General features: G+C 41.6%; 1 protein-coding gene across 1 annotated transcript in view; it reads left to right on the top strand.

The window, feature by feature from the left end:
* Window positions 1–8,342: 8,342 nt before the first annotated feature.
* REL (REL proto-oncogene, NF-kB subunit) overlaps window positions 8,343–22,067 on the top strand; it is a 31,193-nt gene continuing 17,468 nt past the window's right edge. The window contains exons 1-4 of the mRNA XM_032989103.2: window positions 8,343–8,514; window positions 13,939–14,081; window positions 17,341–17,489; window positions 21,853–21,944. Coding sequence (XP_032844994.2) covers window positions 8,508–8,514; window positions 13,939–14,081; window positions 17,341–17,489; window positions 21,853–21,944 — 391 coding nt within the window. The 5' untranslated portion in view covers window positions 8,343–8,507. The remainder of the gene's footprint in view (window positions 8,515–13,938; window positions 14,082–17,340; window positions 17,490–21,852; window positions 21,945–22,067) is intronic.

Genomic DNA, 22,067 nt, shown 5'->3' with positions numbered 1-22,067 from the left:
TGCCATTACTGTGTTTGAGTCTTCTGGAATCAGCCAGCTACAGAATTCTCTTCTTGCTGGACTACACAGCATCCATGCCACTGGGAACAGATTTGGTACCTCATTTATTGAACTATGAGTCTCTAGTATCTCAAAAGCTTTGAAGTGGTATTAAATCTGAATTGGTTTACTCATTGGTTTTTGCTTTTACAGGGTAAGAGAAGGTGGTAACAAAACTAAAACAGCAGTGTTAATTTTTTAAAAGTAACAAACTTTTAAATGTAGACCTACAGATCTGGCTTTATTGTCTGGTTTTTTTTTTTTAAAGCAAATGATTATGTAGATTCACAGAAATACTTTGCAATTTCAAGTGTGAACTTTGGTCTTGGTTTATTTTCTACTGTGCAGATCATTATTTATGCAGGCTTCCTTTTAATGAAAACTCCTGGAAAAGGTTCAGTCAGCTGTCTTTGGCTACTTCTCTTGGAGATGAGAGCTCAAGATACCACAGAGACTAAAGCTCTCTGCTTTATGCATGAAAATCTTTACCTTCTTGTTCAGGAAGAAGCATGAAACCACACAAGTATGACAAGCAGTTAGAACAAGATGTAGTAAGATTTACTGAGAAGGCAATAGTTTGCATGCCCTTTCAGGAAATCATTGTAGTGACCACGAGGGGGCATTTTATTAAGACACCGCAAACCCAACTGCATTACTCATGATCACTGGGGGAGTGGCATCAAGTCCCTTAAAGGACAAGCTGTTGTCACAGCCAGGCGTAAGGCCAGTAGAAGAGTAATTGGGCACTTTATTCCAAACCACCCCCACCCTCTTAGTTCCTACTCTTTTGATATTGAAGCCTGTAATGCCCATCTTCTAATTGTTGGGGCTAGTGTAATGGAAAATTTTGGCTGGCAGTTACCTGTTTCTGCCTTTGTAAAACAGATAATTCAACAGATTGATTTTCAGCACTGTTGACTGGGCTGGCATCCCAGGGTCTTGCTGGAGACTAATCTGAAGTGGAGATAGGACATTGGTGGTTTTACTGTATATAATTTGTCTTTTCTACCTCTGCATGTTAAGGAACTTTTCCATTAAGCAGTTTGGGGTTTTTTTATATATATTCAACTTTATATATGACATTACCTTTCTAGCCAACTCTAGGCCTTGTTCTAATGAATATTCCTTGCCACTGGCTCATTTCTGTCATCTCTTTCTTGTGTTAGACCTTCTCCTTCCTCTGGTTCCTGCATTTACTTGCCAGAAGAAGCTTGTGGTGGTAGTTCTCCCTTTGTGTCTGTTTTGTTTCCATTTAGCAGGCAATGTGTCTAGCTCTATTTTTTCCGCTGCACAGGGCAAAGAATCCGTTCAGTTTCCCTCAGTGTGTATTGTGCAACAGATGTCTTGAAGTACTGTACTCCCTGGTTTACTGCTCCTTTTAATCAAAAATAAAAGTCAGAAGATTGATAGGTATATTCTTTACTCACATAGAGGAAAGTACTTTTTCCAGGCACCTGAAAATGTTTTGAGTCTCATGGTGGTTGACACATTTACGATACGTAAGGCACGATATTTCAGACTGAAAACCTGGAGGATGTTCTTTGGATTTTATCTGTTTTCAGCAATATTAAGGTTCATAAGTGGAATTGCTGTGCAGATGAATAAGTATTTATCAAATGTATTGTTATATGAGAGGTTAGTTGCTACATTGATTACAAAAAGGATGTCAAACTTTCCCCAAATGTCCTAAAATCAAAATTGACAGGACATGCAGCAACTGCTGAATGAACAAGACAATGAAATAGCAAAACCCATCACTGTTCTGTGTGAGAGAGCAAGGGGTTTCACCCTTATTAGTTTGAACTTTCTTAATTATAATTGTAGCTTTACTAGAAAGTTGGCCTTTTTAGTAAATCTCAATTATTACTACTGCAGCGTACTAGTAAATTTGATGCATGTGACACAACAGTCCAGACCCAGTGGAGACAAACTGCAGGTGGGGTGAAGCAACGGTGTTGATTGTGGCTTCCTCACAACTACTGATGGTAAGACTTTGCATGGTGAGGTGGCACTGTGACACACAGCTCCAGGCAACTTGTAAAAGGGCTAATTCAGGTCCAGATAAGACAAGTAGCTGGCCAATTTACAAACTGTAGATATGCTTTGCACATATAGGAGGACTTTATGCATAAACTGGTCCCAGAAGGCGTGGAGTATTTATGTTCAGCCTGAAGAGTGGTGTCACTTTCTATGATTCCTGGTGGAATCCTTTAACTGTACAGGTCATAACTACATGAGTCATTGGGCTAGAGATTTAAAAGTAAGGTGTAAGACTTGAAATTAAAAGGAGATATATCTGGTGGGGCTGTACTGAAACAATGTGCCTTTTATATCTCAATTGTTGGCTGCACATATGGTCTTCTGAGGCTCTTGAAGCTCAAGGTGATGTTAAGTAGCCTAAACACCTTGTGAGCCCTGAGGAAAAAGGGAAGTCTTGTAATAACAATTGCTCATCCAGGTTTTTATCCTCTGTAGGTGGATCCAGTGCATAATGGCTGGCTGGTATGTGCTGGGGTTTTGGGGAGCAGGAGAATTAATATGAGCATACATTGCCTATTTTTCTGTATGTAGTTTTCATGTTACAACAAAGGTACTATAATAGCTTGCTGTTGCCAAAGGGATGTTTCCCATCCTTTTTTTTTTTTTGTGGCTGCAGCTAGAGCGATTCTGTTGCTTCCCTTTGTACCAGCAATAGTGATTTGGCTTGTAGAGCTAAGCTATCTGAAAAAAATCATTCTGGGCAGAAAAAGTTTTTTTTCTGCTGATTTAGCTTCTTATGCTCAGCCCGAGTTCATCTCTTCCCTAAGTCCTCTCACTACAGCGCTACGGCATCCGTTGAATCTTGATTGTGGCATAAGAAAGTTTGCAGTTGGTCCATTTGAGAGGTCACTAGATCAGCTTCAATGCAATGTGAGGCTTTTATGTAGTGCAGTGGAAAAAGAAAATCCTCCTCATTTTCTTTTTAATTTGCCTGCCAACAAACATGAAAGACTTTTCTCTATTAAAATAATGCAGCAACTCCCGAACTGTGGTATGTGTTTGTAGCACTGGGATAAGGAGAGAGAAATAGGAAACACCTGAGAGGGTTGGGGGAGAAGGTGCCTGAGAACTTCTGCTCTGAAAACTAACTCTGGGAAGAAAGAACTCTGAATTAGATATTTCAGAGATATTTGTCCATTTCTCAAGCTAAAAATACAGTGTTATGCTACAGTTCCATGAAGCTGGCACTCTGTCTTCCAGAAGCTTGTTCTGGCCTCGGTGCCATCACATTCCTTGCTGCTGGCACAGTCATTTCTGTGACTGTACATGGAACTATCTCAGTAAAAACTGAACCAGCAGAAAAACAATATTTTTGTTTCCCCTGGGTTACTTTTAAGCAAGCTCCCCTATGGCCCAAGGAGTGTTTGCGACAGCATAAGAACGCATGTGAGTTGCCTGGAGGTAGGAGAGAAAGAGGGGTGAGTGCCTTTTTCTGACACTACCACAGTCTAAAGTGCTCGTGGACCTATCATTTTGTTGTGCTCGGCACTTTCATATAATAAGCAGTTTATCCCTTGAAGAAGTTGCATCATGAGTGAATAAGGTAGAAGTGTGGGAGCAAGGAAGTATCTTCTCTGATTTCTGTTGGGGAAATTGAGGCTCAGAATTGAACTTGCCTAAGAGTAGAAAGGCTGACTTGCCAAGAGCCAAATTCCAGTCTCCTGAATCACAGCCTTGTGCCTTATCCACAGGACCAACCTTTCTCTATTAGCATTTCCTTTCTCTCCACCCTGTTTTGAGAGGAGGCACGGTAGCATTGTTCTATGTCAAACTCAAAGCACAATATGGGAACATTTCCAGCAGAATGACTTGAACAACCTTTGAGTTTATCACTAATCTAGAAGCCATGACTTTTCTTGGAATGACTTCTGCATTAGAACCTTCCTCAGGACCAATAACCACAAAAGCTTTAACCATCAAAAGGCCTGACAGTGTTTAAATAAGAGACCTTTGATATTAAAAAGCATACTTCAAACAACAAAAGGTTTCTTAAGGCATAGAGGATTATAAATTACTAATCAGGGGAGTACGTGAGGCTTGAGATACAGTGGACAAGAAAACAGGACTTAACTTTATTCCATAAGCAGATAAGTGAATTATTTTATTATTTGTATCCCTAGTATGCTGTGCCTTATGAGGAGAGCTATATCTGAAAGTACCTTAGTGCCTTCTTGGCTACTTAACCAGGCCAGTGACAAGCGGCTTATCTTTGATCTAAGTCAGATAGCTGGGAACAGGAAATAAAGACTCAACAGTTTGCCTGTGCTGCTTTTATATCACAGCAGGCTTCAGCAGATTTTATTGGGCAATGCCTGTGCTAAGCACCACTGAAGAGCCATCATCCTAGGCTGACAAATAACATGTCAAACACTCAGTCCTTTGCTGTAGGAAGTTTTGGTGGCGTGGTTTTCTTTTTTCCTCCCCATTGTTTTCTCCTCTTGCTTGACCCGTGACATTCCCTGGCAGAGCAGGAAGCTTGATTCCTTACAGCAACCTAGGTGTTAACTGTGCTAGTGCAGCAGCCAGTGAAAAGCAGGAGGGAGGACTTGTCTTTGGACTTGATAAGTGGAGAAAAATGGGCTCTTAAAACATTCACTTTAACTGGAAGATGGGAAGTGAAGCTCTGGATCAAACTGGTCTAAGAATTCTGGTATCTTGCCTCTGGCTATAGCCAAAGTCAGCTGACAAAAATAATAGTGATGCACCTGGCTTTTGTTATGCAATGCCACAGGAGGGGAATTCCGTCCTGCTTTTTGCGAAGATCTGCATATGCCCAAAGTTATGACATGTTTTTACACTTCGTGTCAGGTGCTGACCAGGTTTCTGTAATTACCAGTGCTATACCGCAATTCTCTAGTTCCCATCACTTTCATGGGGTAATCCCTGTGCCTTAGATTCAGATCGTGGCAGAACAAAATTGTGTACAGGGTAGTCACAGGAACAGAGGGATCTTGCATGATTTTGGGTAAGGCTTCTGATTTGCTGAGGTTTTTGCCTTTTCCTTGGGAAGGCTTCTCAGTTTCTGTCAAAATTCCCCTAGTTTAGGAACAGGAGCACATTTTAAAACAGCCATGCTGGGCTTAGACTAAAAGATTGTTTTGTCCTGCTATTGTGCTTTTCCCTGAGCATCAGTTTATGGGTACTGCTGGAGAGAGAAAAACTGTTAAGAAAACATCTCCACTCACACTGTCCTCCTTCCAATAACTGTGTTCAAGGACTTCATGAGCCAGACCTAGTCTTTCATTCTAGTCCCATTCAGATGATGGGAGAGTATAGATCTTGTACAGTGAAACACTTCATACGGTTGGTTTTCCTCTAATTTTATTATAGGTTGTTTTCAGGGAAAGGGTGTAGGAATAGAGTTAAAGTTTTTGGGATGCTATAAGAAGTGCAACCCACTCATCTTTTTCTTAAAAATAGTATCAAGAAGCCGTTTGTACCAGAAACACTGGTGTGTATGTGAGATACTGCCTCAATTTTTAACATGCAGTCTTAAGGACTGTCTTTGAGTAGCCTGTTCCTGCAAGCCCTAAGAGTTAGAGTTCAAAAGAGCTGGGGAAAAATAGGGAATGTTTATTGATGTTTTAGTCATAACGTGGTATTTGTATTGCCTGGAATCTTGCCCTTAATTTCACATCAGTTTAGACTGTATACTCTACAATAACACTTTTCTTCTGGAGAAATGAGTAGACACTTCTGTTTTGAGCCACAGTTTCCCAGGTGCCCTGGTCTATGTCTATTCATTAGTGTGATGAGCTAGAGAAGTAGGTGGGAACCAGAGGTATAAACTGTATTTAGGGAAGCACCTAAATTCATTCTTCCTGAACGGCCACAGTTTACTATGAGATTTTGCAAACCAGCCTGAAGGTAAGAAAGGAAAAGTGTTTCATCACTTCACATGCCTGTACGGACAGCTTGCTTTACATCCAAAACTCCCATCTACGCTCCGGCTCCTGGGTAATAACCTTGCAGGGCTTTTCCAGTTTCAGCTAGCTGAGAGCAGTAGCACCCATTTCCCTTTTAAAATCCTGTCCAGATCACTCCTGTGACCTGCAGGGATGCCCTCAAACTGGGAGCATTCCTCCAGCTGTTCAACCTTGTGAATGAAAGCTGTCCAAAACGGTTGTGCTGCAGCCAGGTGATCAATTAAGAAACCTGAGGTAGCTTCTAATATTAGATGTTCATGAGCTCAACGTGTTTAGATGTGGACACTTAACGGGGAGAAATCAGAGTGGTGTGTTCTCTTATTTGTTGTCGTGATGCTTCTTTTACCAGAGAGCAGCACAAGTGACGAGGTGCTGAGCTCTGAGCACCCTCTGTGTTAACATGCCACACCGTTGGCATCTTCCAACCCCATTGCTGAAAATGCAAGAGGAAAGCATCTACCCTTCACCTCAACCCACAGCTACCTCCTTGAAGGTTTTGTTTGAGGTCTCTGTCAGTGCATGCTTTGTGGTTGTGTGTGTACGTGTAGGTAAAATCTAAGTTTGATTTAGAATATTGGAACCACTTTCCTGCTTTATTTTACATCATCAAGTATACGGAACCCAAGAAATCCCTGAAGACATAAAGATCTAATCCTAATTTCTCATAGTTCTAGGGCACTGCTGGTTTGTACCTTTCTTGGGTTTTTTGTGGGAAAGAAAATGAGAATTGTACTCTTCTGCCAAGAAACTAACCCACAACCATACAATTATTTCAGCATAGTATCTAAATATAATCATGTAGCTGTTCTTCCCTTGAATCTTCTGGAGCTGATGTCATAGATGTTTTGATTATTCCGTGTGCCCCATAGGATTCTTCTATTCTCATTTCACAGTAGTTCTGTGTTAACAGTTCCATGAAAATACGTTACATAATGTTCTTCCCAGGCTCCTCTAGCTTTGTACATCAGTAGAGCTTCATCGCTTCGCTTTCTAAAATCCATCCGGATAATATATCTATTTAGATGATGAACTGTGAATCTTAAGGTAAATAAGGAAAGTTTTGCTTGCAGGAGGGAGAAGGATAATTTCTGTTTATAGGAAATATCGTATAACCATGAATGATGATAGCTGGCTGAAGTTAAGGTTATAAAAAGTCCTGTTGAGGTGGCCACAGAGCGGGAAAAATAACAAGCATTGAGTAGTCTCTTCTGTTTAGCTACTGGGGTTAGTGTACAGATTTGCAGATTATAGAAAAGCATTTTCTGCTGTGATTCATTTGTATACATCCCCAATAATCTTTGCTTTAATAAAGGATAGTGAGAAAAAGAAGAGTCAAAATTTACCACTTAATCTACTTTGCTTGAGTGCTCTTTGTTTTCGTTGTTGTTTTATTGTTTCCTTTTCAAGAATACTAATTCATTGGGCTGCGTTTTCACAGGTGTCAGTGTACTGCATTCCCAGAGCAAAGATTTCAGGAAAAAAAAAAAAAATCTTGCTGCAAACTCAGTGCGGTCTTGTACCACAGACGGGTGGGGGGCTTGGTGTTCCTCTCTTTACAGGTGTTTTTAATCCCCTCAGATTTGCTTGTTCTTTCCTGCTCCGTCCACCTGAGCCAAACGTGGGGCTGTGGCGTTTTTCCTCCAGTGCTCATCTCCTTTGCTTGCTCTAGCTGGGTCAGGGCCGAGCTGTGAGATTTATTTCAGATTTGGCTCTGGAGTGCTCTGAAGGCTGGGGACATTTTTAAATTGACTATTGTGACTTAATCAACGTGTTCCTGATTTGGCTTTCCTTACTTTCACTATCAGCCCGTCCCTAGGACGTACAGTTTTCTGTTACGGCTGGCTGCCTGTGAAAAAGATGGATAACAAGAGGGCTTGGCCTCTACGGGCTTACAGCGGGGGGAAAGGGGGGTGTTTAAGAGTGATGGAAGGGTGCTGCAAAGGCAGGTGCCCTCCAGGCGCTGAAACAGCCTGCCAAAACGGAGGGCGAGGGGTAGGGGCTAGCCTGACTCCTGGGAAGAAGCAGGCTCCCCATCCCTCTGCTGTGCTCTGCCAGGCGGGGGGGGGGGGGGGGGGGGACGGGACTCCCGTAAACGGCGCTGAACTTGTTTCTTTTTACTTCTGGCTACCACGGAGGAAAGAGGGCCGGAGGAGAAACTCCTTCCCCGTGGGAAGGGGGGAGATGTGTGTGCGCCTGCATGTGTGCCTTGCTTCCCCCCCCCCCCCGCTGCAGTTTCACCCCTCCTCCCCGGAGCGGGGGCAGGGGCGGGTGGCGGCTCTCGGGCCGGGGCGGGGCGCGGCGGGGGCGGGGGGCGGCACCGCGCACGTCCGCCCGCCGGGAAAGTCCCCCTGAAAAGGGCGGCGGGGCGCGGCGCGGCGGGGCACGGCAGCCACTCGGAGCCGCTCTGTCCGTCCGTCCGTCCGTCTGTCCGAAGGGTGCGGGGTCCGGGCGGGGAGCCCCGCGGCGGCAGTGGGGCCGGAGCGGCTGCGCGGAGCTGTCAGCATGGCCGGTGAGCGGCGGGACGTGGCGAGGGGAAGGAAGGAGCCGGGGGGGGGGGTGTGGGGTGTGGGGGGGGTGAGGTACCGGGGGAAGGGGAGCGACCCCGCTCCCACTGGTGCCCCGCGGGGCTGCGCCCACCGCCCCGGCGTCGGGGCGATGCGGGAGGCGGAAAGCTGAGCCCCCCCTCCGCCCTTCCTCCCTGCTGCGGTCGCTTTCGTTATTCAAGCTGCGTCGCGAAAGAAGCGGTGTGTGATGCAGGGGGAATGCGGGGTGTCGGCCGGTTCTTATTTTCATGCTGTGAGGGATGGTTTGCTTTTACTCTTCCACCATCTCCCTATTTGACTTAAGCCCGTAGGCAGTCAGAGGGGGGGTGAGTAACAGTGCAAAAAAAGGGTGGCAGTGCTCTTACCCTGTCATCCCAGCATCTGCTTCTGCTGTTAAATCCGTGGCCGTGTAGCTTGTTAAGTAGGCTTATGGGAAAAGTTAATGAAGGAACATCACAGGGTTGTTCAGTTTAGTTGCAACAAGATCTTACAAGGCTATTATGTTTCAGAATGGATCTCCTAAGACTTAAAATTGTGTCATTAAAACGTTTAGGCATTAAATAAGCACATGGGTTTCCTATCTGGGCCAGACACATCACTAGGCCAAAGACACTGATGCTCAGCAAGATCCTGTTCGCATAGGAACTTGCCTATGAGAATGCAAATGAATAAGAAACAGAGATGGCATAAATGCAAAGTATCGTAGATAAGGGATCATGCATTGACTAATTACAGCAAAAAGCACAATTAAGTTTCTTTAGGCTAAATTAAACCAAATTTGTCATCCTTTCGGAAGGTGTCTCTCTGGTATCTTTCTTAGGGTTTAAAAAAAACCCCGAAACTTAAGACTTGCCAGCATTAATTAGAATAACATTTCTAGGGAAAGATGCTTTCCAGCCTCAAAATTCAGGAGTGTGTGTTCTGTTACCACTTAGTAAAGTATGAACTTTCACTTCTGCTAAATACATAGGTGTGCTAACTATAAACAGAGTGAGAAAACAATGGTGGTTGTATGGAGACATTTTTTAAAAATGTTATGGTGTATTGTAGAGTGGCATAACTGAAGCAGGAAATAGCACTGTTTTTTTTTTTTTATTCTCTCTTGGTGTCTTAATATAATTTCAGTGTAATTAGGAACCAGATAAGGAATTTTTCAGTAGGGGAAGTTCATAACTTCCTGGTACTAGCTAGCTTTTGTAGTTGTTTTTTTTTTTTTTCTCTTTTGGTTGCTGTTCTGTAACGTAACACGATAGTAAAGAGGAAGTTCACGAGCAATTCTGTTTTTCTGTTAGTATCTGTACAGTTTATGAGTCCTAGGTAGATTATTGCTTTCTAAAATAAAAATTTACACTTTTGGTTATTTTAGATTGAGCTAGAATGTTCTGTATAAGAGCCTTGTCTCTTTTTGCCTGAGGTGTTGCAGGAGGTTATAGGCATGTAGATTGTCTGCTCTTGCTTTTCAGAAATGGCTATTGTTGTGGAGGACGTAGGGTCATCGGTGATGTGTACAGAGCAGTGACATCAAAGTTGAAGGGCGACACTTCTCTTGTCTGTGTCTCACTGCAGTCACCTCGGACCATAGGGTTTCGGGTGATACTTTCACATCTTCCACAAAGACCCACAGCTACTTTGCTTTCACACGCAGATGTGGCTGGAGAGTCTGTTCACAGGGCGCTCCTAGTTGTGCAAGAAAATTACAAATTGTGTAGTCCCTCCGGAGCTGGCTTCCTTTTAGCAAAGGAACAAGGCAAAACGGACAAACCCTTGATCCCATTGTTGCTTTCCTTGGTGGCAGCATGTCACGCTTCCTCCCTAACGGCACAGGCCGTGTTCAACTTAAAACTGCCCCAGGTTTCTCATCATGGAGAGATCTGATGGAAGAGTTGTTTTGAGTGTTTGGGATTGTCCTTTTATTCCTTTTTGTATTGCTCAAAACAGATGAGAATAAGCCAGCGTTTGGTTCTTGAATGAGTATATGCTGGCTGAACTCTTGAAGATGTTACTGTTTTTACCTGTTTTCCTTGCCTGTGTAATTGGGACACTTGTTCTCCTATATTCTCTTTTAAATTATTTAGTGTAGTATTCAGAACATGGGGAGAATAAACAATTTTATAACAAAAAGAACAACAGGCAGGTTGTAATATGTAGCATAATGCTTCTACTGCTAGCATGTCTATAGGCAATTTTAATTAATTACAAATGCAAATTAAAGTCTTAAGCACTTAGATGAAGGATTAGCTAGATTTCTGCTTTTCTTCCATTTAAATGCTTTTCTGAGTAGTTGTGGGCAGGTAGGTAGTATGAGTAGCCAGGTATTTCTCTTCCAGAATTAGCGAGAGAGAGTTTGTTTTTTGACATAGCTCATATTTGTTTGACAAATGCAGCAAGACCTGAAGAGGACAGGTCTTTAACAACTGCGTGGGAACTAACAGACCTCTGTGTGTGAGAGCAGATTGTGAAATAGTTGAGCCGTGCCACTTCACAAGCACATTGCTGATTTACAGAAACAGGGAACACTGACGGGGGCTCCACTTTGCTGCAGAGTGCTGATAATACCTTTAGTTCACACAAACACTTTTGTGTGTTTCCTCTCTACACAAAACGTGATGACACCAATAATCATGGTAGAGATGATAACGTGATTTTTAAGTAGAGTGAGAGAAGCAAGATAAAATTAAGTTTAATGTTTAATCTCTGGAGACTACCGTGTCATTGAGCTTTACTTTCCCACAAACACACCTGCTGTTAAGCACTGGGTTTTCCTTCAGTGACATTTGTTTCAACCACAGCCCCATAAAGATCACCAAGCCCAGAGTTTTAAAATAAAGTACTCTTAATAGGTGAGAGAAAACAGCCCTCTTAAGCAAGTGTTAGTAAAGCACAAAGGGAAATTATTGGTTAACGCAGAGAGTTGGAAGGCTTGAAGTGATTGTGTTCTATTGTAGTTTCAAACAGCAAGGCTCTAGCTAGTTTTAACAAATATGTAATGCATGTGGGTGCCCTGTGCATCTGGTTAGCAGCTATATAGTAAGCATGTGCATCTCCACAGTAAGATGATTAGTAGGCACTTTGCTGCAATTTTGTCATTATAACTTCTAAAATAGATTTTTAATTTAGTAAATGGGTATGTGTCTGTGTTTGTGGCATACTGTATTACAGAGGAACGAAAAGGTGAGATTCTTTCCTCTCCTTAATTGCACGATGGAAATGGGAGGCTAGCTGATACGCAACAGTTGCTCCTCGCTGCTGGCAGAAGCCCTCTGGACTGTGCTGATACCGTAGCATAAGTAAATTTAAGTGTGAAGGTTAAATAGCCATACTGGCTCACTGATGTGTCAGCTTGGTTTACTGAGAAGTTCAGACTTCTGCTCTCTTTGAAACCAGCTTTGTGTAATTTCTAGGCTTTTTTTTGTTATCAGTGCTTATCCCCTGCCACCCCTTAGCTGAACTTGCTTATTTTCCAGAAAGAGAAAATATGCAAAGCTTATCCTTTAGGAGGGTTAGGCAAGGTGTGGGAAATACCTAGAAAAGGGACCATCCTTGTAAATAACTGGACCTACAGTACTGGCTAATGTGTATTTAATGTGACAGCTCGTGGTCTATTTTCAGAAAATGATTTAAAATCTACTTGAAGGGAGGTGATCAGTTTAGATACCGCATTTTGGTAAATTGTCAGAAAGGAGTATAGAGAGTCCGAAACTGTAGTTCTCAAGTGCTTGGCACCAAGTGCAGCCTGGAGTTGAAATACATTGTTCCTTTTTAAAAGGCATTCAGGTTTTGAAAAGGCACGTGTTGTTGAAGACAATTCCATTCCATCGTGCTTTCACATACTGCCATCCCACAGCTGTCTGTAAGTGTGTTACATTCAGGTCAGACTAAGGTGACATCTCAGAGAGGTAGTTCTTTCCACCCCTTCTCTACTTCTCTTAACTACTTTATCTTTTAGGTCATAATATTTTCCCTACTTCGAGTGTGAACTGCTGCAGCACTGGAAATGTTTTGCGATCAACAAATCCCAGGCATAAAGTTCACACTCAGTGTTGGCAGGTATACCTAAATCATTATAGGTGCAACACAAAAGAAGCTTTTATTATGGAGTGAAGATTGGAATCCACCTCTTTGCCAAAACTCGTATGCTATGGACTCATAGGCTGTATAGACCTTGGGCAAAAGGAAGTAGGGGATCTTTTACCCTTTTAGCACTTTCAATATATTTAATAACTATTTTGCTTATTATGTTGAAGTCAAAGCTCTTTTTTTCAGTGCTGTGCCACAGGATGTTGCCTGTCATGTTTGTTTGTGATGCTCAACCTTGCTTGAGTAGGATGCTATTATATGAAGATGACAGAGAGCTCAGTAGACATTTCCATAAGCTACGTTCTTCTGATCGTGCAACACCATGATGATTCAACTGCTACAATATTTACTTACCCTCTTGTTATTTGTTTTTCACATGCCATCCCACTGTTGTCACTGTTTGATTGACTATCCTGTTTGATGTTCTCAGTGAGATATATTAAATAGCTTGTTACCGTCTGGCAATAAAATATTACTTGAAAAGTACTTACACTCTTGCGAAGTTAATGTCTTTCTAACCCCCTCACTCAAGAGTTCTGTCTCTCATTGTTGTCTATCACTCATGTTTCTTAAAAACTTCTTGTTGACAACTGCCCAATAGCTGTCGCTGAGGTTTCGTTGTCTGGGGAGATACTGCAACTAGAAGCTAGCCTTGTGGGAGGTGGGCAGCTCCAGATGTGGAATTCAATACCAGCAATCAGGTGTTTTCTGAGCCCACAGTCATGGTATTCAACCCAGCAGGGTGATTGTTTTTTTTTTTGTTTTTTTTTTTTTTTTTCTTTTAATCTCATAATTTGCATAGTTTCTGCTTCACTGTAATAGGAACTAAATCAATCGATTCTGAGGAAATGTCTTCACTTTCAGAGGACATTGAAGAGAACATAGTGCTGACAGTACTTGTACTTTGAGAGGACGGCCATTCCTAGAAAAGTGTACTATCATTAAAAATATCAACCATTAATGCAAAATAAGGATTTGTTTTCTGTTGTATATAAAATCTTATTTCTTTAGACACATATACTCTAATAGCTAAAAGAACCTAAGGTCAAGGTGAGATGGAGGGGAGGGCATCCTTTGCTAATTGCCTACATGGCATTGATACCTCAGGCTTCATTTAACTCTGTTCTCTCCCCTCACCCCACACCTTCAATGTGTGCATGTACATAAAAAGAAGATTAGATTGTCTGAGAAGGTAGACTGAGTGGGAAGATGGTAATGTCAGTCAAAGAGTCTAGATATTCTAATTATTACATCTTCTGCTTTTTAAGCTTTACTGTGTACTAACATTGAAAATGTTTTGTTTTGTTTTGAAGGTGGCTCTGAGCCCTACATTGAAATATTTGAACAACCCAGGCAAAGGGGCATGCGTTTCAGATACAAATGTGAGGGAAGATCAGCAGGCAGCATTCCAGGAGAACACAGTACTGAAAACAATAAGACGTTCCCTTCCATACAGGTAAATACTGCTTTTATCCATAAATTACCACTGCCCACATTAACAGTGTGCTGTAGCTATGCACTGGGCTCAGTGGAGTAAATAAAATACTTTTCATTTCTTGTTATGTTATTCTTTCCTTGACATGCAAATGTAGTTGCAGCAGAGTGGAAAATTAGTTCTTTGCTCCAAGTCAGTGAAGATTTTGTTTCCAATTTACAAGAAGAGGAGAAGGTTTAGAGGTAGTTAACAAAGTGCTGATAGAGAGGGAATTGAGTGAAGTTACTAATTGTCTGGGAATCATTCATTATTATCTTTTTCTGTATGCACATTTGTTCTGGTTTCTTAGTTATGTGACGTGGGTTTGTTTTTACTGTTTGGGCTGCAGTATGAATTTTGGGAGAGCTTTGAAGGAATTTGCATACAAAAGTATGAAAAGGCCCTGAAAAGCTGCTGGGCGCAACATGAAACAAGGCACTTTCTACAAGCAAGCAAAGTAAGAAAGGGACTTGCAGCCAGTGATTCAGTGATTAGGCTCTGCAAAAGAAACTGCCATGAGGTTTGTGAAGTCAGAAGGGGATACAGAATTTAAAAACGAGCTGAGAAAGGGGAATTGTGTGGTCAGAGCACCTGCAATGAAGAAGAATTGAGTGGTTGCATTATGGGTAGGTTGGGAAATCCAGGATGAAGGGATTCAGAGTAGCCCTGGCAGCTCTGATCAAAGCAGGGACAAAGATACAGACAGCAGAGGTGGAATGGAAGCTCTTTGGCAGTATCTTTCATATATGGGAGAAAGGACTGTGTTAGAGACCCTAGACAGGTGGGTAAGGGAAAGGAACTTCTGGTCTCCTATTTGAAGTTTAAGTTGTTAGTGTTTCCTTGCGCTCGTTCAATTTGGAGAAGATCTTTCAGAGATGTGATTAGAAGAGAAAGCTCAACTCTAAATGGGAAGTTAAGAGTACTTGCCATCTTGAAGTACGTTATGGTGCCCAGGAACTGCAGCTGTGTATCTGTGTTTTCAGTGTGTGCAAGTATAAAAAAAGTGGAGCCAAAGATGGAGTCTCTGGAATCACAGCAGACAAAGAACAGCTACAGAGGATGTGGAGTCTGAAAAATGTGATGTTTTAGGCTGAGGCATAAAAGCTTCTTAAGGAGAGGGAGAGTTTGAGAAAGGTGGTATTGGCAGTCGTGTTGAGCCGCAGAGTGAGCCTCTACTACATAAAGCAACTGTGGAAGCTGGTCTAGCCCTGAAGCCAGAATTACTAAAGGAAGAAGCAAACAAGGTGTCCCCCCCACCACCCTTGACTGTCCCAGTGCCAGATTTGGTTAAGGAATGCGGGAAATTGCCAGACTTTTTCTCAGCACTCTACCAATTGAACAACGAACTATGTAGGCTGGTGGCAAGAGTAAATACTTTCACAGACTCTCAGCGTAAGGCTGTGTCAGGGCAAAAGTTGAAGGGGCAGTCTAAGCCTTTGATTCCTCTTAGCCTGGACTGTGCTGCACGCGAGGGCCAGCCAGAACCCAAAGGGAAGCTGGGACGTGGGTAGGTGACTGTGCAACCCTGGCAAAGTGTGTTCTTTTTTAAAGGTGACTGTTGATGAGAGAGCTGATCGCTAACGATAGCAGGTGATTTCTAGGTGAATTCCTGCCTCCCTGAAGCCCGTAGGAGGCTTTAGTGCTGATTAGCTGCTAGGGGAGTCCCCTCTAGAGATGGCAACATCAGTGAGGATGAGAACAGAGAGGCCAGGAAGAGATTAAATTTTGTGGTGCAGTTATGAAAAAGAAAATCAAGGAGGAACTGGAGAATCAGAAGTGGTTAGATCAGGCTTCGAGTTCAAGGGACTGGGTGTGAAATGAGGGAGAAATGATGTAATAGTTGAAGAAGGTGAAGGAGTGGTAGAAGTTTTGTTATAGGGGTAAAATGTAACGGTGGCTTGTATGAAGGCCAAGAAAGGAGCCAAACTGGAGACTGAGGAACCTAACAGATGCTGGAAGCTAGAAAAGCACAGGTCAAGTCAAAGGTTTGAGGTGCGGGCTGAAAAGGATGTATGATACATCGCTGCAGTCTCAGGAGGAGGAAAGAAAGGGCTGAAGGAGGAGAGGAACAGTTAGTTATAGGGTAGGGGAAGTGGAGGAGGAGAGCTCACCTCTGCATAAATGTGTGCCTGAGCAAGTCTTGTATTTGCTTTCAAGTTGTTATGCTTCAAACAACTTAGGCCAAATTGGTTTTCTTTTTCAGGGTTTTTTGTTTTGTTTTTTTTTTTTTTTACACTCACGCACACGGCCCTTGGTGACTTCACTCACTGGTAGCTGTCAGCATGAGGGAAGACACTTATACACCTGAGAAACGCGTGCTGAATTAGGCTGATTACTGCTGTGAAGGCTCTAGTAGGAGCTTGAGAACTCAGTGCCCCCCTTCTTCAAGATAAGATTAAATATTCATCTGAGAATTAATTAAAAAAAAGAGAGACACTTCATAGTGGATTATGTCATACTGTATCTGTTAAGATCCTCTTTCACCGCTTAGGGTTCCATGCACAGGTAACATCCTTGTCTCGGAGGTTTAGGAGCTTTTTCCTAAGATATTTGGAGCTAGATCCGACCTTCAGTAAGCATTTGTATGTGGTCACCTATGTAGAATTTTGCAATTTTCATTGTAAGGCTAGATATGATAATGAAATATGTCCTGTTAGATTTGGTCTTACAGCATTACAGGCTGTTTTACTCTTAGGTCTAAGCTCTGTATTACCTCTGGCCATTTGCGCAGGGGTGAATTCAACTCGTATAAAGAACCCTGCTAAAATGATGAAGCAACAGACCTCCAGCATCACAAAAAAAAAAAAAAAAAAAGAAAAGATTTTTGTTTAGAACATTTCAGACTTCCTTCCCGTTCTTGCAGTAGAGTAGCTTAAGAGAACTGAACAGATTGAGTGTTGAATACTGGCACTAGCAAACAAATAACCAGTTTATTTGGCAAAACTAGCAGGTGAAATATGTTGTTTTACTTTCTAAAATAGATGAGATATACTCTTGAAAAAAAACTTCACTTTTCAAAGATTTTGCCAGAGAGTTGTTTTTTTAGCATAAAATGAACAGAACTGAATTGGAATGCACAGCTTCTGAAAGGTCCTGGCTTTTATGAAGCAGTAATGTGATTTCCTTAGCTGTGATGTTTCTTCTGTGGAGTATTTGAAGATAAAATGTATTTTCTCTTCCATGTGGAGACTTTACTAGCCCTGATATCTAAAATCTAGAAAATACCTCACATTTTTTGTAGATTCTGAATTATTTTGGAAAAGTCAAAATAAGAACTACGTTGGTAACGAAGAATGAACCCTACAAGCCACACCCTCATGATCTGGTCGGGAAAGACTGCAGAGATGGCTACTATGAAGCAGAGTTTGGGCCAGAACGGCGAGTCCTGTCGTGAGTAGTGGTGTTGCTTGCAAATTAGATTAATTATGGAAGTGATTTGCTAATCTTATGTTTTAAAACTCTGACTAGTGATTAAAAAAGCAATTAGTATGCTGTCTTTGCTGGAGTTTACTAATCCATCTCAGAGGGAAGGCAACTTCTCTTTGAAGTATTTCCTTCTTTTTCAATACTTCACACCCTCATCTTTGCTCCTATTTTTTTTCCAACCACCCTTTTCTTTCATTTGTCCATTCTCCCAATGTCTGTCTCCTTTTCCTTTTTCCCACTCATTTGCTTTATTTAGTCTTGTTCAGTAATGCTTCTTATTGTGACTCTCTCCTACATGTGAAAATGATGAAAAATAGAATGGGTAACAACAACATTAGAGTTAGCACTTCACGGTGATTAGGGAAGTTAATGTCTTCCATGGGAACTATATTTGGACTTTCTGGAAGCTGGTGGAGAAAGCTTGTACTGGCCGAGTATCACATCATTTAGAAGATAATGGTGTTGACACTTCTAGAAATGTGTTAGCAGCTTTCAGTGTTGTTGCTGTTTGTTTGGGTTGGGGTTTTTTTTGAGTAAAAATACAGATTCTGTTCGGGCCCAGATCTGTAGAGCAAGCATGCTGGGGAAGGATCTATTTGTGGATGCAGTAAGGAAAACTTGGGCAGTGTATGAGATGTGTTTCTCGGTGCTATTCAGAGGGCTAATAAGAATATCTAAAATACAGTTGTATTTGATGTCATTCCCTGTAAGTTTACCAACTCTTACGTTATAAAGTAAAAGCAGAGTAAACTGCAACAAATGTTGAGTGATTACTGCCAGAGAGGGGAATTTTGAATTGACAAGCTGTTTGTGGTTCACAGTTTACGATGTAGTAAATTTGGAAGTAGGCTATTGCTTCGGGTAGACATAACTGAGCCGGGAAGAAAATAAGGTAAATATTTCAGTGTATAAATAGCTCTTACGCATTGCTCTCAGGCTGATGTGATTGTGTTGATGTTAGTGAAATTACGCCACGTTTATGTGGGTTTAGTCAGTAGAACGCTATTAAAGGAGAGAACTGAAGACACGGTGTGTTTGAAGATGATGATTACCTGATGGTGAAATAAACAGTTGTAATAGTGGAGATGCTTCTTCAACATATAGCCCAGGCTGGAGTGATCATGAATGTGCTGCAGTATATTCAGGTAGCACGTAGCGTGTTGACTGTGCTGTCTTTTGCTGTTACAGATGTTAACAGTTTTACGAGTTTATTGTTTTAAGCCCTGTTCACAGTGCTGTCCTGTCTGGCAAATGGTAGGAAAGGGTTAGTAAATGTAATTCCTCTAATTTTTCCCTCGCTGTCATACCTCTCTAGAAAGGTAGGGCAGTCCCTTCAGGCACTTACCTTCCCTCTTGATTGTTGTAACCTCACCCTCATTGGCTTCCCTGCAAATAGAATTCCCCTTCACCTTGTCTAAAACTTGTCTTAAGCTCTTCAGGGACCTTGCACCTTCCTCTGACCATCCATTTGCCAGCTGCTCCTTTGTCTTTTCATATCAAGCTTCCTCACTCAAGGTCAAAGGGATGTCTGCTGTTCTAGCCTATCCCGCTCCCTGCTCTCAGCCCTGTGCCTTCAGAGCTGAAGCAAAAAAATCCTCATTGCTTAACACCTTTTCTGGTTACCTATTGCATTCACTGTGTGCAGGAAGACACTGATGATTGGTTTTCCTCTTGGCATTTTGTTGCACAAGGTTAAGTGTGTAAGCACAAGGCAAACCTGTAGAGAGGCCACTACAGGATGTAATGCCAAAAAGCGTTGGGATGCTCTGCAAATATTTGTTGGCAAATTTTGATTTAATCTCCGTTATAAGTGTGTATCAAATACTGTTCTTTGACATAATGTTGTGTCTCCATTTCATTTAAAGCGCTTGTGATTGTTTGCTATATCCATCGCTTCTTCTCAGTATCATTTGGTTATAAGCCTCTCGGTTTCTTACAAAATAGTAAGTGGGCTACTTTCACTTTAGTGATAATGTGAAACTGTAAGCTTCAGTTGAGCTTGACATTGGCGATCCTGATGGGAGGAGGCTCAAAGCATTCTCTTTGAAATGTTTCCAGCATCGGTACACTCATTTTTTTTTTTAACAAATGATTGGTTGCTTTAAGATGAAAGACCAGTATGATCCATAATTGGATCTGGATGTTTAAAGTAATTTTCCTTTTTGTGGCTGGTGACTCAGTCTTCACATTCTTCTCTTCGAGTCCATGTTGGAGAATAGCCTTGTACAATACTAGTGAGCATAGTGAGCAGGGGATGTCCTCTCTTGGTAGTGGTTCTGGCTGTTTACTCTTGCTGAGCATCCCAAATGGAACAAAAAAAAATTTTTTTTTTGTTTTTCTTCCTGCAGAAGTGGAATTATTAATTCCAGATTTTGGGCTGGTCTAAGCAGTTACTCTGCTTTCTGTCTGTTTAAAGTTCCCCATGTAGTTTTGGTTGAGCAAAGCATTTTGTTCTTTGGTATAATGATATTTGTACTGCTGCCTAAACTTGGTCAGAGCCCTCCCTAGCCAAAAGATCATGGCAAAAGTGTGAATGTTGGATATTGTGTGACTGCATGTACGCTCAGATTTTTACTTCCTAGTTTGCCATCTCTACATGGATGATATCATAGTTTTTCAAGAAGTTTTTCATTTTTTTTTCTCTCTTCCTACTTCTCCCTCTCTTCTCGTTATCTTGCTTGCTTCCTGTCAGCTAGCGTTGATGTGAAACCCCGCAGCCCCGCTGAGGTTCTCAACAGTTTCTCCTCTGATCCGGCCCTCTGTTTTGCGATAGTTAAATAGACACTTTCACTGTGACAGCGCATGTTTTAGAAAACGTGCATAATCTGAGGATTACAGGGCACTTAAAAGCCTAGTTTCTGTCCATGAGAGACTTCGTTCATTTTGGTTAAAAGATACAGAGTAATGGCTGTCAGTCCTTGCATAACTAGATAAAGCTTTTGTTTAAGGCCAGTTCTGGATATATACTTGCTTGATAACTTACAGTGGATGGCTGGAGAGCCTGGGACTGCCAGGTGGCAATTTGGGGGGTGTAATATGGAACCAGGCCTGTTCATGGACTTGAAATGTGCTTCAGACTGAATCTGCGAATACATTGGGTAATGTGGGGGGGTAAAAAAAGCAGCATGTGCTGTGATCAAGCTCTAAAAAAGTACTAGCTATGAGACAAAATAGAAATAGGATTGCTTGCCCGGGTAGGATATAAACCTTGAATGTCAGTAGCCACAATATGAAGCCAAAGTGCTTTAGTGAATTATGAGATGCTACTGTGTTTCATTTTCCTCTGTGTTACTGTATCAAGTTCAGGTTCAAAAGGAAGCTTATGCATTCCTCCAGTGAATGAGGGTGGTGGCGGTGAAGCCTGACTGCAGAGGATTTGGGAACCTCTGAACAGAGTGTCTTGGGCACAGGCAAGGGAGTTTATGGAAATTAAACTTTACATCATGTTAGGATAGTCTTGTTCAAAGCAGGGAAATGTAGAACTATTCTTGAGAGTGTTGGCAGGAGCAAGGAGTATCTTTAGGTGTGTTAAGGTGGTTTTTTAATCATAGCTAAAGCAAAGAACTTTTGTGGAGTTTCAAAGGAAGGGAAATAGCTCATACTTCTGGAGAAAGATGCCTGCTGGCACGACCTATCTTCTGAGCTTATTGTAGCATCATGAAACACAGATTGCCTTTTTTTTTTTTTTTTTTTACTTCCTGCTTTACATCCACTCAGCTTTGATGATGTCATGGTTTTTCCATGTGGGAAAGAGTCAGCTCGCCTGGGACTCCCCCCACCTCCTGCATCGGGGTGACCTGTGCTCTTATGCAAATAAGGAAGAGCTGCAGCTCTTCAGAAGTTTTCCATAACTACATGAGATTTAAAAACCTGTTTTGACATGTTTCAAAAAACCTTTAAAACAGTGTTTGAAATTTACATTCCCTGATAAAAACAGATCGAATCCTTAACTAATGCAAGTCAGCAGGTTTATTGATAACACAAATAATTGTCAATTTAAATTACCTGACATCAAGTATTTCACTTATTAATCACTGTAGGTTTACTGCAGAGTAACAAATTTTAATATAGAAATATATATTCTTAATAAAGAATGTGAATTCTTTAAAATTTTATTTCAGTATTTTTCAGTTCTGTTTCTGCTTTTATTTTAGAAAAGAACAGCATCCTTGCTTTTCAGATCTTTTACGCCCTTCTCAAAATAAGTTTGTTTTGTTTTTTCATTCTTACACTGTATGTTATCACACTAGTCAGCATCAAATAATTTATTTAATATTCTACACTGAAGACTTTATCAGTTGCTGAAATCCTGCCACATGTGCTTCAGTTTTCAGAATTTGGGCATTCAGTGTGTAAAGAAGAAAGACCTGAAGGAATCAATTTCTTTACGAATATCGAAGAAAATTAACCCTTTCAATGGTGAGTAGAACTTAGCTGGTTCACTTTGCAAGGTTGTGGGGTTTTGTTTGTCCTGCCTTTGCTTTTGTGGTGGACCTTTATTTTTTCAAAAAAATCTTTTTTGAGAAATGCTTTTCCCTTTCT

The sequence above is a fragment of the Tyto alba genome, unplaced genomic scaffold (genome assembly GCF_018691265.1).
Source record: "Tyto alba isolate M040663 unplaced genomic scaffold, T.alba_DEE_v4.0 Super-Scaffold_16, whole genome shotgun sequence".
NCBI classification, from domain to species: Eukaryota; Metazoa; Chordata; class Aves; order Strigiformes; family Tytonidae; genus Tyto; species Tyto alba.
This window is presented reverse-complemented; position numbering and strand designations above follow the sequence as displayed.